At 31.6% G+C, this 18,558-nt stretch overlaps 1 protein-coding gene across 1 annotated transcript; it reads right to left on the bottom strand.

The window, feature by feature from the left end:
• Window positions 1-6,115: 6,115 nt before the first annotated feature.
• LOC133831316 (monodehydroascorbate reductase) lies at window positions 6,116-9,912 on the bottom strand. Its single transcript, XM_062261572.1, has 10 exons — window positions 9,755-9,912; window positions 9,253-9,324; window positions 8,445-8,496; window positions 8,251-8,331; window positions 8,016-8,134; window positions 7,647-7,866; window positions 7,404-7,522; window positions 7,196-7,321; window positions 6,791-6,931; window positions 6,116-6,607 (listed from the first exon to the last, which is right to left on the bottom strand). The coding sequence occupies exons 1-10, from the start codon at window positions 9,803-9,805 to the stop codon at window positions 6,284-6,286; spliced, it is 1,305 nt and encodes a 434-aa protein (XP_062117556.1). The 5' UTR covers window positions 9,806-9,912; the 3' UTR covers window positions 6,116-6,283.
• Between the last annotated feature and the right edge of the window lie 8,646 nt (window positions 9,913-18,558).

The raw sequence follows: 18,558 nt of genomic DNA, 5'->3' as shown, positions 1-18,558 counted from the left end.
ACTAAACTTCGAAGGCCTTCCATCATTGTAGTGATTGGCAGCGTTCTTGCAGCTTTCAATGCAGCATTTATTGATTCGGTTATATTTGATGTTATCATTGTATATCTTCTTGTTGGAGCATGGCATCTAGACCAAGTTGAATATCCAATTTTTTGTAAATACGGTCTTATGCGTGTGTCAATCTTGTCTATTTCATGCATGTAGTGCTCAAATGATTGTACCTTGTATGCCTTTGCTGCTTTGACAAAGTTTAGGTTTAGGTCCTCCCCATGGACACCGAAATTGACTTTAATGTTGTTTAACAGGTGGAATATGCATGCTCCATGGAAAGCTTTTGGGTATACATCGTCTACAGCATTTTCTATGCTTTTGTGCCTGTCTGAAATGATTGTCATACCTGTTTGCAAAATCACAATGGAGTAACTGGTTATTCTGTCCTAATTGAGTAACTGGTTTCATTAATTTATATGATTGTTATTTTTTTTACATTGTTTTTACTATTTTATTGCTGGATTATTATTAAACTGATAATTTTATGTGTTTAGTTTGTTTCAATAAGAATATAAAAAAGAAAACAGTACCTTCTCTTTCTCCATATGTCTCCTTTAGCTTTGTGAAAAACCATAACCATGATGAATCATTTTTAGAGTCTCCTATTCCAAAGGCTAATGGAAATATGTTGTTGTTAGCATCCATTGTTGAAGCAGTGAATAAAGTTCCCCCAAATGATGTCTTCAAGTAAGTTCCATCTATCACAATGACTGGCCTACAGTGTTTCCATCCTTTGATGGAATTTGCAAATGCTAGTTACATATATTTGAAGTGATCTTTATTGTCTATAACCAGGTGTGTTATTGTACCTGGGTTCGAGACTTTTAGCATGTGAAGGTAGATGGTAAGTTTTTGGTATGAATCATCTTGGTTTCCCCTTGCCAATTCTAAAGCTTTTTCTCTTGCTCTCCAGGCTTTTTGGTACCCCATTGAAACACCATAATCATCTAGCATGTCGTTGATTATGTCATGTGGTGTGTGTACTCTCTTTATTGACATGTATTTTGATTTTATTAGTTCCCCAATGACATTGCAATTAGCCTGCCTGTGGTCTTCCATAATGATATCCAAGGAGCAGGTGTGAGTTTTTACATACTTTCTGATTTTAAATGTTTCTGTTTTCCTGAACTTTGAAGCTCTAAGTAGCCAGTTACAATTGTCATCCACACAGGTTACCAGGTACTCTCTCGGTTCAGATCTTTTTGTCTTGAATTGGATGTTGTGAATCATAGCATAATAACATAGAGCAGATTTTAAGAGCTTTTTGTCCTTATAAATCTGGCCTTCTTCAACTTTGAAATTTTTATGATTAGTTATAATTTATGTTTCTTCTTCTCTTTTTCTTTTGTTTTCTTCTGTTCTCTCTATGATAAATTCTGCTACATCATCATCTATGTCTGTAATATTTGGGAAGGTTTGTACCTGGTTATTTCTCGTGTAGGTTGCTTCGTCATATTGTAATTCTGTAGCTGATTGCTCGTTGTTTATTTGAAGAACTAGCTTTTCTAAATCTGTGTTCTGTTTTTGTGTTTCTTCTTCATATGTATTGTGTTGAACAGTTTCAGCTATTGTTTGATCAAAAGTGGTGATGCATAGTGGTAGCTCAGTTACTTCATTTTGCTTCTTTTTCAGCTCAATGTAGAATATGACTGAATTGTCAGTGAGTAATTTCATTGGTGGCATTCCTGGTGATAACTAGTAACTCAACTCAATATTTTGAATATTGCATTTTATCTCAGTTTTCACTAAATGAACCAAATTGTTTAGAGAACAATTTGTTGGTATTATCAGTCCAGTCATGGTGTAGTCATCATACTGATATCTATCTGTCCATTTTCCTCCAAAACGAATCAATGTCATTATGGACTGCATATTTGCAATATAGCACAACATAATTTTTAGTGTTGTTTCAAAAGTATCTGATTATGTTAGTGAATGAATATTAATATATGTTTAAAATATTTAAGTAACTGGTTTCTTTTAGTGAATCAAGAACTATTTTCCAGGTTCTATAATTAATTGTTTTGCATTATGTTTTGTTTTTGTGTGTGTAACTAGTTACTTTAGTGAATGTGTTGTCTTTTTTTTTTTTTCAAATATACAAAGTTAAAATTATATTATGTAACTGGTTTCATAAACGTATATCAATTTCTATTTTTCCATTTTTCATGATAAATTATTATGCAGAAAGTTATTATTATTATTTTTCGTATGTAACTGGCTACTGTATTTATTTTGTTGTTTTTTTTTATATTATTTTGTAATATTTAAATTATGTAAATGTTTAACTTTTTTGTGATGTAACTGGTTTCATGTGTGTAATTAAAAAAGTTTTGAAACAGGTAGTTTGAGTCAAGAATTTTCTCAAGAAGTAATTTGCAGATTCTTTGTGTAAATATTTTTGCATGTCGTATATTTGAAAAAAGTTTTGCTTACTTGTTTGAGAAATCAGAGAAGTTGATGGATTTGTGCTTTTGTTGATGTGAACGAAGGTAAAAGCAGGTGATGTAATCGGAGAAGAAGATCTGATTATTGGAAAAGATTCCAAATCCAGTTTCAGCTGCCGGAGAAGAAGAGCAATTGATTTGAAATTGAATTGGATGTTTAATTCGATGACTGGAGAAAGATGGAGAGAAACTGTGTGAAGATGATGTTACGGTCGGAATATTTACCAAGAGGAGACGAAGATGAGAGTAGCAGCCTCCAATTTTTTATCAGAATTTGATCGGAAACAATGGAGAATATGGTGTTGTGATCGGAAAAAATGGTCGACGAATTGCAGTGGCCGAAAATATTTTTCTTGATTGGCAGTGGACGAAATCTTTTTTCTTGATCGGAAAAAATGGGAATTTAGTTTGTTAGTTTATGGGAATTCCATATTTATATTTTGTATTAAGCATGTATTACCATATTTGGTTTAATTATTTTTTTGTTCATATATATTTAAAGTTTAGTTAACATTCCCATATTTATATTAAGTTATCTTTATTTTACAAAAAAAATTGCTCCAATAGTGTGCCAAATTTGACCTACAATATATTATGATGCATATTTTGTATCACCATAAAAGCTATATTTTTTATTTACTTTTATGTCATTTTTTATTATTTTAATATTATTTTTAATAATCACCATTAAATGCTAGACTTTTTACATTATTTTAATTATCAATAATAAAATATAAAGGAGAATTATTAATTTTTGTATACTTTCAATAAATAACAAATGAGTATTAATGAAAAATTGATTTTTGTATCAAGTTTTACAATTGTGCATTGGAATATGGTGCTAAAAATTGTATTAAATATAACACATAATGATTTTTTGTGCCAAATATATCACAATATCTATATCTACTATCGGAGATGATCTTACATAACAAAATTTTCCATTGCAAAACTGTAAAATTGAAATAAATTATCAAAAGATAGTATGTGGTTTAATAAATAAATAAAAAAAGTAAAAATAATTCATTTACATGGCGTTTTATTACTCAAAAAAAAGAGACCCGATTACCAAACTCCAAAAGACCAGTATTCGGATATGTTGCCATGACCATAAGTCTAAAAACAAGCTTCCTTCACCAAAAAAATATTAATGATTTTAGTTTTAGGTATCTAAACATCAATTCTTCTTAAACCCACCCATGCTAAGGGTCTTTATGCTAATCTTTAAAAAAAAACTAACTATTTTTTTGATAAAGTTTTACAATAAATCTGTTTAGTAAACCCAATAAAAATAACTTATTAAAAAATTCATACAAAGCTAAAGTTAGAATATCTAAACTGATACAACTTAATTTAGATTTTAACTTATTAGAGAATCTATAATTATTTTATATATTTATTTATTATATAGATTATTCAAAAAAAATATTTAAAATATATAAATATAATAATAAAAATATATTATACTTTGATATTTATTAAAAAATAAATTAAATTATAAAAAATATTAAAGGTTTACATATTTTATAATTTATTTTTAAAAATATATAATAATACTTTGATATTTATTAGATATTTTTATATTAACTATTTTATATCAACAAACTACTTTAGTTATAGAATTTATCAAACATTATAATATTTTTTTTGCTCTTCTTTCTCACAAAACATTGTTGAATAAATGGGTATTATATTTACACTCCAAATTTATATAAAGACACCCATTAAATAAAAAATATTAAAAATAGAAACTTTAACATTTTTTCTCAATATTTTTCTTACATTGTTTAATTTACTTATTTTCTGTTAATTTTAATAATTTTATCTTATTTTGTTTTCATAAATTTTTTGAGATAATGTATAATTTTTTATAAAAGTTTTTTTACTTTAACAAGTTTTATATATGTATTTTTTAATTTTTTTCTATTTAAATAATATATATTATTTATATATAAAAATGTAAGCATAAATTAAAAAAAATTACATATAAAATTGAAGTGTCTTAATCAAATTTTAAGATGGTAATATAATGGCCCTCGAATAAATTACAACTTTATCAAATTGGCCTTAACAACCTTAATAAATTAACGGTAGAGATTTATCTCTAATTAGCCATTACACAGTTAAATTGGTTAATATGATTATTTATAAACTTATAAAATATAATGGTTAAATTTTGAAGATTAATGCATTTGCTTCAGCAGTAACTAATCTTGGTCAGCTCCCCCATCGCCATTAGTTCTAAATCTTTATATATACTTGATTGAGTTAAAGAGAATTATAATTTTCTACAATCACAAGGTGATTGATGAGAAGCTTGAACTTAGGGTTTGTAAGCTATCTTGTAATTGAAATTAACTTTAATTCGAAATAATTATTAGATTAACATGTTTGTTAAACTAGGCAATTACACAGTAACTAGAATTATTGGTAATTGGTAATTGATAATTATTGGTAATTACACAGATAATTATTAGATTTCATAGTCTCATAACCATGAAAATTGAGTATGATTACTAAATACTATTAATTTTAAATAATTGTTATATAATAATTTTTTTTAGTATAATTACTAATTGCATTGCCAAATATGATAATAAGAATTTAAATGTTATTATCATTTGATATACACATATACCAAATATTTTAAAATTGAGTGTAATTACTAGAATGTGTAGTAATTACACAATGATTTTCAAACACGCCCTACGAAAGAAAATACTTATAAACTAAATTTTATATTCTTCGTGAAAAAGAGTGCTTGTAGTATTTTATTATAAATTCTTTTACGGACATCCTGCCACAAAGTAAAATTTAGGTTGGATTCTTTCTATATTCTTAATCTTTGGTTTGTTTAATTGGTTTCATTTTCTTTTTTAAATAGCTCTTGTTATATTCATGATTGGAGGTTTAGTCCTCACAACTCACTAGTAAAGTTAGACTGTTTGGGATGTTTCTTTTACTTTGTATGGGTACCTTAGTTCTGTTAATACAGGTTGAATAAGCTTAATAAAATAATAAAAGATTATCCATATAGACAAACCAAATCATTGACGATTACGTTTTTCCTCATTAAAACTTTTTCATTTATTTTAGTTGTGGTTTTACGGATGAATGTTTGCTAAATTGACCAGAAAATAGTTCTTGCTGCATATACTTTATTCAACTGTTTCAAAAACATTCTTTCACATAACTCTTCCAGCAACTTCAAAACCTAAAGTGACATTTGATCTGAGGAAATGAAAATGAAGAAACAGAAATAAAAATGAGAAAAAAAATAGAAAAAAAATAAAAATTAATAAAATAATTATTAAATTTTTTTCAATCTTGCATAGAAATAATTTTCTTTACATTTTCAAATAGAATACTTATTCTACCAAAATAGTAGAAAAATAATTCCTTCCAATACTTTAAAACGCAACCAAACAAAAAAAAACAATAAAAATTGATTCATTTTCATTTTATACCTTTAACCCCAACTAAGCATCACCTAAGTGTTGTAATATGACACTTTTAGTATTTACACTAACCATGGAAAAATCAAATAAATTTACTCGTCTGCTATATGGAGAAGATTTAGAAAGAGTAAGAAAGAAATCACACTCACAAAAACAAAATAAACAATTTAGTAATTTACTACATTTCAACAAAATATAATCTTCATAGTAAGAAATTAATATAATCTGTGAAAACCAAATACACGAGAATAAAAACAATCTAGAAGACCAAGTAGTTAAACTCAAAGCCAATCCCATTTAACTCTTCCACCCAAAGAAAAGAATTTCTCAGATCTTGCTAGCAAAGGTAAGGCCTTCCTTTTTAAGCTGGTCTAGGCTCTCGACAGGGGGTTGAAGCTTGGCCACCTTGGCAATAGCGCTATTCTCCTCGGGATTGCCACCTTCAAGGAATGCTCCAATGACCTTGCCATCCTTAATCCAGTATGTACCAAACTTGGCCTTTGGCAATTCAGGATTGTTGTCTCCGAAAAGTACAGTTTCACCGACATTGTCGCCATAGAACTGCCATGCCAGATCAAATGATCGAGAGTAGAAGTATGGAAGGTAGTCATACTCCTCAACGGATTTTCCCTCCTCACTAGCCTTGATGGCCTGCGAAAACAACACAAGAATATATAACCAAACAAAGAGTTCGGAAATGACTTAGTTTGATGGAAGCTACCAAGTTGGCACAACAAAAGTAAAGGTTTGACTTTGATAAGTAAAAGACGAAGCAATGCAGTCTACAATATAATCTGTTGTCAAAGGAAAACAAATGTAGGTGAATCTGCATACCTTTACGGCTTGTTCAGCTGATTTGCGAGAATGGTCGACGTGCTCAACTCTCCTATTCTCATTGTACAATTTAAGAGGGAAAGTAGCTACATCTCCCACAGCATACACATCAGGAACACTTGACTTGAAAAAAGCATCAGTCTGAAACCAAACAACAGTAGAAAGATCTCCGTGTCATTGGAACATTCAAATTCAAACATGATCATCAGCAACGGCCAATAAGTAAAACAATCATTTAGAAACAGAAAATTGCATGACATTCCATTTACTCAGAATGCAGACAAAATAATGTCAATCCACAGCAGACGAAGATCAAAGTTATAATTAAAAAATGAAGGTCATACTATCAAAGACTAAGACATCTAAAGGTACCACAGAGGGATTCAGTTTTTTTTCCCTACTAACCTTAATGCCACCTTTCTCCTCTTCAACTTGTCCCTTGAATAATGTTGTAAGGGGCCTTCCGCCAACACCAACAACAACAATGTCGGCTTCGAGAACTCTACCATCCTTGAGTTTCACTTCTGTCACCTACAAAATAAGCAAAAGGTTCAGCATAAGAAAGTTCAGTCTCTTTATTGTCACCAAGAAAATGAAAAATTAATGAGTTGACCTCTCCATTTGCATTCGAACTGAAACCAGTTGCAACAGTTCCCTTGATAATTTTAACCCCTTTATTTGCATAATAACCCTCATAGAAAGCAGCTATATCAGCAGTGAAAAGCCGAGGCACTACAAAGAAAAGTGAAAAACTTGATTAAGAACCCTGCAATATCCAAATTAATCCATCCAATAATTTTTAAAACAATTTCACTGACATAAGTAACTAAGAGAGACATAATTAGTTTCCACTTACTGCACCAAGGTTCAGGGTAAACCATAGTGACATCTAGATTATTAATTCTCAAAGCAGCACCAAGCTCAAGACCAATGTATCCTCCTCCAACAATAACTGCTGTACCATTCTTTTTTGTTTTTATTGCTTCTACAAGCTTATCAGCATCATCAATTTCTCTTAAGTAGAAAATATTTTTGGCATCAGCTCCTTGAACTCCAAAATCTGACAATTTAATAACCTACAAAAATAATAAAACAAATTTAGAGGACGATGAGAATAGAATTTGGAGTCAATTTAGTAACCTACAAAAACAATAAAAGGGCTTTCAATTATCATTAAAAAAACAAATTTAGAGGACTATGAGAATAGAATTTAGATAATCCTTACTGTAGAACCAGTTGCAATTACAAGAATCTGATACTTGAATGTTTCCCCAGCTGCGCTTACAAGAGTTTTCCCAGCAAGATCTGCTTTAACTATTTCGGTTCTAAGGATCAATTCTATACCTGTAAATATAGTTGGATTTTCATGAGTAAAGAATGCTTTTAAAAAAGTCTTAGAAATGTAACCCAACATTGTCAGTAAAAAAGCAATTGTAGGGCTATTAAGAAGGATGAATGACCTTTCTCCTTGTACCACTCAGGAAGCAATCTTTCTCCTCCACTTCCAACACACACATGGAAACCCGGAAGTCTTGCCGGAGCTGCAAAAATCAAATAAATTTTTAGACAGTAACTGAGAAAAAAGAAAATAAATAAAAAATAATTGGAATACAGAAAGTTAGTTAATTGGACGATGTAAAACAGCAAAACTTACACTCGGGGAACAAATAAGCCTTGCTCAGAGCAGGACGCTCATAAGGAGCAACCTGGAAGTACAAGAAGGCGAAAAGGGGTAACATGTCAGAAACATATAAGAAAAAAAGAAAAACAACTTTTATTTCTTAAAATCAACAAATAAATACATACAAACAAAGTGCAAGGACCAAATGATTTCATTAGCTTAAACATGTAAAACAAGTCATACTGATAATTTAGAACAGAAATAATCACATTTATTTTGGACAAATTTTCAGTAACTTGTACTTCCATTTCATCTATAACCATAACCAGCATAGAACGAAACCAACATCATGTTTAGATATTTATGTTGGAAGAACAGTTCCTAGAGCGGTGGGCTCACTAGCTATTTGTCCACCTATTGCACTCCAAATCTCAATCGGAGTGCTACTAGAGCACATGTGGATTTATTTAGTTTTAGCTTGAGCACCTTGACTAACCTTACAACATTTGAAGGATAAAATATAACAGCTTCGATTACTTTAATTTCCCCAAAGTGATGTTCCCATGATTCGAACATCTAAGCACCTACTTAAAAAGAATTTAGAGAATGCATCCTGATTTGGTGTTTACTATGATACATTATCTGACTTTAAGTAGTTGTTCAGAGGTCCCAATATCCACTAGTATTCCAGTGACATTTCGTTCGGTGCACTAGAATAATAGACGGGTCCACCGTTTTGGAAATTATTCTTCCAACAATTTACTCTCAATGGGTGAAAACCATGTGTTAAAAACCAGAATAGTGCCTAAATTTATAGATGATACGGAAAATGAGAGCATACCGCTTCTTTGGAGATAATAGCTAGCTCGCCTGGCTTAACCCCTTGTTTGGCGAACTCTCTAGCTGCATATCCCTATCAAATAAATAAAATATATAAATAACAGAAAGATAGCAATAACATTGAATTCTTAAAAGCATTTTTGTAATTGTATAAACTAATTTACATATGGTTAATAATTTCCTATTGTTCCTGCTTTATATCTTTGCGAATAATTTCCAACGCTATACCAATTAGATGATTTTGGTAAATTAATTCACTTTATTTAACCTATTAAAAAAAATTCATTTCCGTTTATTTTCGAATCTACAATCTAGATACAACTTCAAGCTCAAAAACACTACAATATACACCAAAATCAACCAAAAATAAAAAGTTAAAACAATCTATAGTCTCTAAACAGTGAGAATTATCTACAAAACAATAATGGCAAGAGAAAATTCACGAATCAAAACCCGATCAAAATTCTGATAACCGATCGGGCTTAGAACAGAAAGAAACTCACAGCCGAGACTCCACCTCCGACGATTACATACTTGAAGCTCTTTTCTGCCATTAAAGACAAATCGAGATCAAAAAGACGATATCTTCGCTCTGTGCTCTGTGACTTTTTCTCTCTTTATTTTTCCGAGATGAGAATGCGATGAGGTGAGTTCGGTGATTGGTCAGCTATTTATATGGCTGCTGGGCTCTCTCGCCATTGGCCTGACTGGAGAGATCTTTATCGAGCCCGTTAGAAATGAAAAGAATTTTCCACGTGGCTTGTTCTACGCCGTTCATCGTTCTGACTGGGCAAATTGCCACGTCAACCGTTTGCCTTATTTGAGCATTTGTGCATATGGAAATGGAAGGTGGGCCTTCGAGTTCGAGTGTGAACTCAAATAGATTCTTGCCTTTTTTTTTTTCTTTTTCTCCTCATTAATTCTAATTTAGTATTATTTTACATATCTTAAAAATTAAATTAATTTATCTGCATTATCCTTTAGCAATAGTTTTATTAAAAAAAAAAGGTGAACGAGTGCTTAAAACAAGGGAAGGTTCATGTTTAATGATATTCCCCTCGAATGTTCTAAGAATTTATAAACATAAAATCAATAGAGTAATGAGGTATTTATTTGGTAATTAAACGGTGCGGAATGGTAAGATGCGGAAAACGTCATCGGTGATGAAAATAGTCATTATACAAAAAGACTTTGTCGCGAGGAAAAGACGAAAGTGACCTTCGTGAACTATTAAAAATGGAAATTTGGATATTTATGCATTCCAAAATATCATCATTTACCACCATTCCAAAATAATGTTATTATTTATTTAGTTTCTAAAAATATCATTTTTATTTTTTTAGCTATCTCTCATATTTCTCTAAGGCCACCCTTTGATTTTTTTAGATAGTTATGACAATCACCGTAAAATCATCATCACCATTATATTTCTTTGAAAAAATGTCTCCAACTTTGACATCATTCTTCCTTTTTTCTACTCACTTTCTTCTTTTCTCTTAAAGTATTCATGAAAACTAAAATAAAAGGCACTATGAAAGTTTTTTATGATATAAAACTTAAACTCACTAAAAGTTCAATTAAAATACTAATTTATGCATTTCGAATAGATCTGTGCATGATTTTTTAGTTTTTTTTCAATATTTTTCACAATTTTTTACATCTAAAACGTAAAAATTTGTAGAAAACTCGATACACCTCGATGTGTCTTGATGCCCAGCTCGATGGACCCTTAAAAATCATGATTTTCATGAAGAAAAAAAAAATCATCTTCCTAGACACACTTCGATGCCACTTGACATGCCTCGACACACCTCGATGTAACTCGATGCAATTTATAGAAAGTACATAACTTTTCACCCCGGTGTCCGTTTGAGGTGATTTTTTTTTTAATTTGAGTATTTTTTTTTGTGATCTACATGTCTAAGATGTGTACACACACATTTGAGAAGTTTGAAGCTTGGAAACACACCAAAATTTGAAAATATAGGGATATTGTTTTGAACTTTGGGATGTTTTCAAGCTTTCAACTTCTCAAATGTGTGTTTACACATCTTAGATGTGTAGATCTCAAAAAAATATCCAAATTAAAAAAAATCACCTAAAACGAACACCGAGTGAAAAGTTATGCACTTTCTATGAATTGAATCGAATTGCATCAATGTGTGTCAAGGTGGCATCGAGGCAGATAGTTTTTTTTCATGAAAATTATGATTTTTAAGAGTCCATCAAGTTGGGCATCGAGGCACATTAAGGTGTATCGATGTATATCATAAAAATCATGATTTTCATGAAAAGAAACGATCTGCCTCGACACACATCGATGCCACATCGACATGTCTCGATAGACCCGATTCAATACATAGAAAGTGCATAACTTTTCAATCAGGTATCCGTTTTAGGTGATTTTTTTTAAATTAGGTATTTTTTTAGATCTACACATCTAAGATGTGTACACATACATTTGAGAAGTTGAAAGCTTGGAAACACCCCAAAGTTCAAAATAATACCCATATATTTTCAAAGTTTGGTATGTTTTCAAGCTTTAAGCTTCCCAAATGTGTATGTACACATCTCAGACGTGTAGATCACAAAAAAAATATACCAAAATTAAAAAAAATCACCTCAAACGAACACCCGAGTGAAAAGTTATACACTTTCTATGAATTGTATCGAGTTGCATCGAGGTGTGTCGGGGCAAATGATTTTTTTCATGAAAATCATGATTTTTAAGGGCCCGTCGAGTTGGGCATCGAGGCACATCAAGGTATATCGAAATTTCTACAAAATTATACGTTTCATTTCTAAAAATTGTGAAAGCAATTACAAAAAAAAAAACCAAAAGATTATGCATAGATCTATTCGAAATGCATAAATTAGTGTCTTAATTGAACTTTTAGTGGGTTTAAGTTTTATATCATCAAAAACTATAATGAGGCATTTTATTTTAGTCTCCATGGATACTTTAAGAGAGAAGGAGAAAGAAAGAAATAAAAAAGGGAGGAGGATGTCAAAGTTTGGGATGTTTTTTCAAAGAAATTTGGTGGTGATGATGGTTTTGTGGTGGTTGCCATGACTTTCCAAATAATCAAAGGGTGACCCGAGAGACAGAAAGAAGAGAGATGGGGGCTAAAAAAATGAAAATGGTATTTTTTTTGAAGGGTTTATACCTTTTTGGACATTGTGTTTCGTCCTATTACCTGTTTGAACCCTGTGTTTTGACAAATTATTTTTTGGACCCTATATTTTGTAAAATGGTTCAAATAGAACCCTAAATCCGATTTTGGTCAAAATTTTCTCAATTGAAATCACAAATAATTCACTAAACTAACAATTGAGAACAAAAATAAAATCATTCTGCTTAAAAATTATGTTGTTATATTTAATTTTTTCTTCATTAAAATTGAGTTTAGGAGTCTATTTGAACCATTATACAAAATATAGGGTCCAAAAATAAATTTTTTAAAACGCAAGGTCCAAACTAATAATCAGAAAAAACACAAGGTCTAAAAATATATAAATCATTTTTTGGAATTAAGCAAATAGTAGCATTATTTTAAAAATGATGATAATTTTTTGGATATAGGAACCTACACTATACACTATGTATAAATCCTCAAATTTCTCATTATAAATATTAGAGGCACACCTCACCTACTCCACTTTCGTGAAGAGAAGAAATGTCTTTTTCTTTTTTGCTATTTAATTTGAACATTTTATTTTTGAAAAAGGATGGGTTTGTAATGAATACTAGTTGATTTATAAGATGAGACCATCTCCATTGCAAGATATAAATTTTGTATCAAATTTAGCACAAAAAATGAATTATCGTTATATTTGGTCCAATATTTTTAATTGTGCTCCAATGCACAAGATACAAATTAACACAAAAAAAAATCTATAATTTTTTTAATATTTATTGAGAACATACAAAAATTAATTTTTTATTATTATTTTTTAAATTCAAATTATGTACTATAAGAAATTTGTCATTAAAAAATAAATAAAAAATTATATATGGTTGATCATTAATTGTTAATTACTGAATTATAATAATTAGTGACAATATGGTAAATAAAAAAATAACATTTATTGATGTGTCAAATTTGGCTTATGCTATATTTTGTGCCAAATTTGACACAATTTTTAGCATGTGCCAAATTTAGCACACTTTTTGCAACACTATTGGAGCCATACTTTTTGTAAGAGCATCTTCAATGGAGTACTAAAAAGTTGGTGCAATGCTATATTTAGCACATGACTGATTAGTGAGGTCCTTAGAGGGTTCAACAAAGAAAAGCAAGAAAACGTAAGCCCAATCTTACAAAAAAATATAACTATAATGGTGTTTCAAAAAGTGTCAAATTTGGCACATTTTTAAAGTTGTGATGAATTTGACACAAAATATAGTATGAGTCAAATTTGACACATCAATAAATGCTATTTTTTTATTTACCATATTAACACTAATTATTATAATTGAGTAGTTGAAAGTTAATGAACAACTATATATCATTTTATATTTATTTTTTTAATGTCAAATTTTTTGGAGTACATAATTTAGGTAATGAAAAATAATTAAAAATAATAATTTTTGTATGTTTTCAATAAATATTAAATGACCTATTGAATTTTTTTGTGTTAATTTTCATTTTGTGCATTGGAGCATAATTATAAATATTGAACCAAATATAACATTAACTTATTTTTTGTGTAAAATTTGACACAAAATTTATATCTTATATTAAAGATAATCTAAGATGAGCTAAATATAGCATTGCACCAAATTTTGACACTCCTTGGAGATGCTATAATATTGTAAATTGAAGCATATTTTAGTTAAAAAGTACATATATCTCCAGTCCAGAGTTAGAATTAGGTGTGCTTTTGTTTTAGATTTTGGTGGAAATAAAAAGGGTTTGGATCAAAGTATGGAAAGACAAAATGCAGCTTGTTTGTTCGAGGGCGTGGGGCATGCTCTCCAAAGACAAGATGAATGTGACCTTTCATAAGTGAGATGCCATGTTATAAGTCAGCCGATCCTAATTTTCACACACAGCCAGTTTTATTGAATGAATCCACTTCAATACGAGGTTTCTCACTTCCTATTATTATTATCATTATCATTATTGGAGTAAATAACAGCTAAAGTAAGTCAAGATTTTAAAATATTATATTTTTGTCAAAATTCAGAATTTTGACAAAAAAAAAAAAAAGAAATTCAAAAGTCTCTCCAAGCCAAGTGTTCTTCGTCGAAGAAAATCAAGCAGCTTTCAAACTTTTGTCATGCAAATATAATCATATGGTTGTCTTTCAAAAGATTTGATTTTTTTGTTGTTGAGGGTTATGGTTAGATTTTTTTAAGTATTGAAGTTTGCAACTTGAGACCATTGTTTTTTATTTTTCCAGGTGTTTCGATTTTTTAGGGGGACGTTGGTGACCTATTCAAGGCCCTATTGTGGTCATTTTATTTAATTTGCTTTGCCATTTTCCTGACATTTAGATAAAACTCTGACTCTCATTGAAACGAATACCAAGTTAAATTTATTCGCTGATAGAATTGTTGTTTGGTGAGATACTCTATGAGATTTTTTTGGGAAATTTATAACTAATTAAAGGGTAATGAATTTTTAATTTTGGGTTTCGGTTTTGGTTTCCATGTAAACTATAATTTATTTTTTGGGGAATTATTTTGTTGTCTGAAATATGTATTATTTCTGTGTTTAATGGATGAATAAGTTTCTGTAGTTGGTATGCACACCAAAAACTCAATTATTTTTGTAAAATTACTTATTGTGCTCTAAATATAACCTGGCCTGGTTTCTGATTGTAGAATGTAACTTACAATGTAATTGTGTCCTTGTTAATTTTTTTTTCACTTTTTAGATTCAAATCTTTTTTTTTTATGCCAGAATACAATATAATTCCTACAAAAATAAATTAAATTAAATACAAACTAAATATTTTCAATTGTAAAATATATTCTATTAATTTTTTAAAAATATTAATTAAAATTTAATCTAATTTGATATTTAAAATTAATAACTGTGCATTTTGCAACCAATCAATGACAAAGCTCGTTTACTATTGTGACTGCGAGAAGTTTATCGGGCAATATTAGTGGTTAAAGCTTACCACCTAAGGACAATATCGGGTGTGATCGACAAAGAACACGTTTCTCTGACCATTTTCTTTCATAAAGGACACTCTTGAGTATGGTCTTTGTTATCTTGTTGATCTTGTAATGCATGGGTTAGCAATCAGACTATTGAATACGTCCAAAATGACATATAATTAGCAAAGGTGGCCAAAGCCTACCACCTAAGGGAAATATCGAGTGTGATCGACAAAGATCGCACTACTTTGACTACTTTATTTAAAATAAAAACACTCTTTATTAGCACCGTTGTTAATATTGGAACGCATGGGTCGGGGATCACACCGTTAGATACTCGTGAAATGACCATAATTAGCAAGGGTGATCAAATCCTACAATCTAAGGGTGAGATAAAGTGTGATCGACAAAGATTGCATTACTTTGGCTACTTTATTTCATAAATAACACTATTTAATAGAACCGTTGTTGATCTTGGAATGCATGCTTCGGCGATTGGACCGTTGGATACGTCCAAAATGGCACATAATTAGCTAAGGTGGTCGAAGCCTACTGTAGCCTCCCTATAACGCCCTGGTTACCCCAGAACAGTTACGGTGAACCGGAAATTTGACTCGCTACCCGAGTCCTTTGGTTAAAAACGTGCTTCTAAGTGTCATTAACAGACTAAGGTAGAAAACCAATCAAAATGAAATGATATATTTTATTTAAAACATAAAACTATACATGGGCCCATCAAAACATTTACAAGTTATTTACAACTCAAAATGGTCATTACTGTTTCAAATTTACAAACCCGCCAACCTAAGCGGCAAAAATAGGGTAAACCCCCTAGTTCCTCTGAGAACTCCTTGGCCGTGGTGGTCAAGCGGCCGCATATTTACACATCACCCCCTAAGCTCTCCACTCGAGGCTGGGTGAGCTTTTCTTTCCCTTTACCTGCACCACATAGCACCCATGAGCCAAGGCCCAACAAGAAAACATAATATAGCATGAATATAATATCAACAATGATCATAATAATCATTCAGGACTTTCAGTCCAAAACAGAGGAGTGATAGTTGAACAGTCACTAAGGTGGGTTCCATTCCCATTAGCCATGTGACAATAGGGTCACCGGGGCTTTAGATAAGTGATCCTTTCACTAGCTTAAACAGGTTAGGTGCATGATGACTATTCATCAACATAACCTACCTCATGAACATAGAGTCATAACCATGGAACACCATTCCCTAGCCATGTGACAAGCTGTCATCTAGGCCTTTGGCCCTGGCTCTGAGTAACTAGTCCTAGACTAGCCAAGCACTTATAAGTTTCATTGACCTTAGGGTCGGTCCAGCATTAATGCCTTAGAGTCATTCAATGCTGATATCGATTAGATCTAATCTTCATTCGGCCCTGCGTTCAGGACGCTTATACCGTTTCTGACTCTTAGGTCAGTGATACACGACCGGTGCCGTCCCTGACTAATCAGTGCCATACACAAGTAAACAAAATTCGCTAGCATTTAATATGCAATCAATGTCCACATTTATCAACCAACATGCCTCATCAACAAACATGCATGTCATATACACAGGGTGCAATTTTCTTACCTCTAGTTTGAGCGAGAAATATAATAAGAACGACTCCTGAGAACGATCGACCTTTTGATTCCTTAGTGGTTACCTAATCATAACCAATTATGACCTCCATTAAGGAAAATCAACAATGAAAGAGTCTTAACCTAAACCCCACTCCCGGAACCTCGAAACATGCCCACACAATGAGTAGATTCGATCCTGGGCCTTAAGGATTGAAACCCCGAGCCAAAAACCCTTAAAAACACTCAAAACAGGATTATGAAGGAACAGAGTAATGCTACAGCACTGCTCAATAGCGCCCCAGCGCTATACTCAGAACCCCAAATCGCCCACAGAAATCCTGTGTAGCGCTACCCCCAGAACAGGTCTCCCCTGAAACCTCCTTCTTCGAATCCTTCGATTCCAACCTGTTTCCAATGCTTCCAAATCCCATTTTTGATGCCAAATGAACCCAAAAACCATCCGCACATACCCCAAGAATCACAACCTCAAGAACCCTAGCCAAAACTCCCAACAAAACCAATCATTCAACCTAGAAATCCCAGCTGAAAACCAGAACTAAAACAGAGAAAAGCAGGGATTTTAATGGCTATAAAATTACCTCAAGCTCAGATTATGATGCTCTTCAATGGTGGAACACACTCCCAAACTCCCAATGCTTACTTCCCAAGCTTGAATCCTCAATAATGGCTCAAAAATCACAAAAAAAACTGAAGGAGAAAAGGTACGGGAGAAGCTTCAAATGATACTCTGTTTTCCTCTTCTTTTACAACCTAAAATGGCTTATATCTATCCTAGGGGTGAAAAGACAAAAATACCCCTAGGTCAATTAAGGGTTTCTAAAGGCTCCCAATGGCAAAATTGGCATTTCCCACCTATCTCGTTAATCATAATTAACGCTCTCCAATTCCCGCTATTCTTGAAATTCTCAACACCAATAATTCATATCTCGTTACCCTTTAATTCCCGGCAATGCTCTAATCATTAAAATCACCCTGAGACTCACCCCGAGCCCCGAACTTAAACCTGTTATGACTAGACCGCTAATTAATATTCCAAGATCGTCTCATGCCGAATAGCTCGAAAAAACCCACATTATAATTTGGTCTCAACAATATATCATCGACATGCATTCAAATATACAATTACGCCATCAACAGGCCAAATTACCAAAACACCCTTGTAACGAAATGTGGACCCAAATGCATGCATTTAGCATCATATTATAATATAATTCACATAAACATGCATATATTCATTTAATGGCATAATTAAACAGTTATGGCCTTCCCGGCTTACTAATCCAGCCATTAAGCCACATTAGAGAATCCGGGGCATTACACTCCCAAATTTGTTAATAAAGCTTAGGGTCTTATTAGCGTGCCAGGAGGGCAATAATTGACTTAATTATGCTAATATGTGAATTTGATGATTATATGATTAGAAATACATGTTTAGGTGAATTAAATATGCATGTGGACCCCATTTGGTTATTAGAGGCATATTTGTAATTTTAGCCTGCTAAGGGCATAACTGTGATATTTGTGTTTATTGTGATTGATACCACGAGTGAGTGGTGATATATTTGTGATGTGCGTCTGAGACGGTCCTA

Source organism: Humulus lupulus, chromosome 4 (assembly GCF_963169125.1).
Source record: "Humulus lupulus chromosome 4, drHumLupu1.1, whole genome shotgun sequence".
Classification (NCBI taxonomy): Eukaryota; Viridiplantae; Streptophyta; class Magnoliopsida; order Rosales; family Cannabaceae; genus Humulus; species Humulus lupulus.
The sequence above is the reverse complement of the archived record's forward strand: the minus strand, read 5'-3'. Positions and strand labels throughout refer to the sequence as shown.

What these genes read in the sequence shown, in the direction of transcription:
- LOC133831316 (XM_062261572.1), bottom strand. Translation starts at nt 9,805, where the DNA reads ATGGCAGAAAAGAGCTTCAAGTATGTAATCGTCGGAGGTGGAGTCTCG. An exon ending in CTATTATCTCCAAAGAAGCG is followed by an intron (nt 8,497 to 9,252) that starts GTATGCTCTCAT and finishes TTGTACTTCCAG; the next exon opens with GTTGCTCCTTATGAGCGTCC. An exon ending in TGAGTGGTACAAGGAGAAAG is followed by an intron (nt 8,135 to 8,250) that starts GTCATTCATCCT and finishes CTATATTTACAG; the next exon opens with GTATAGAATTGATCCTTAGA.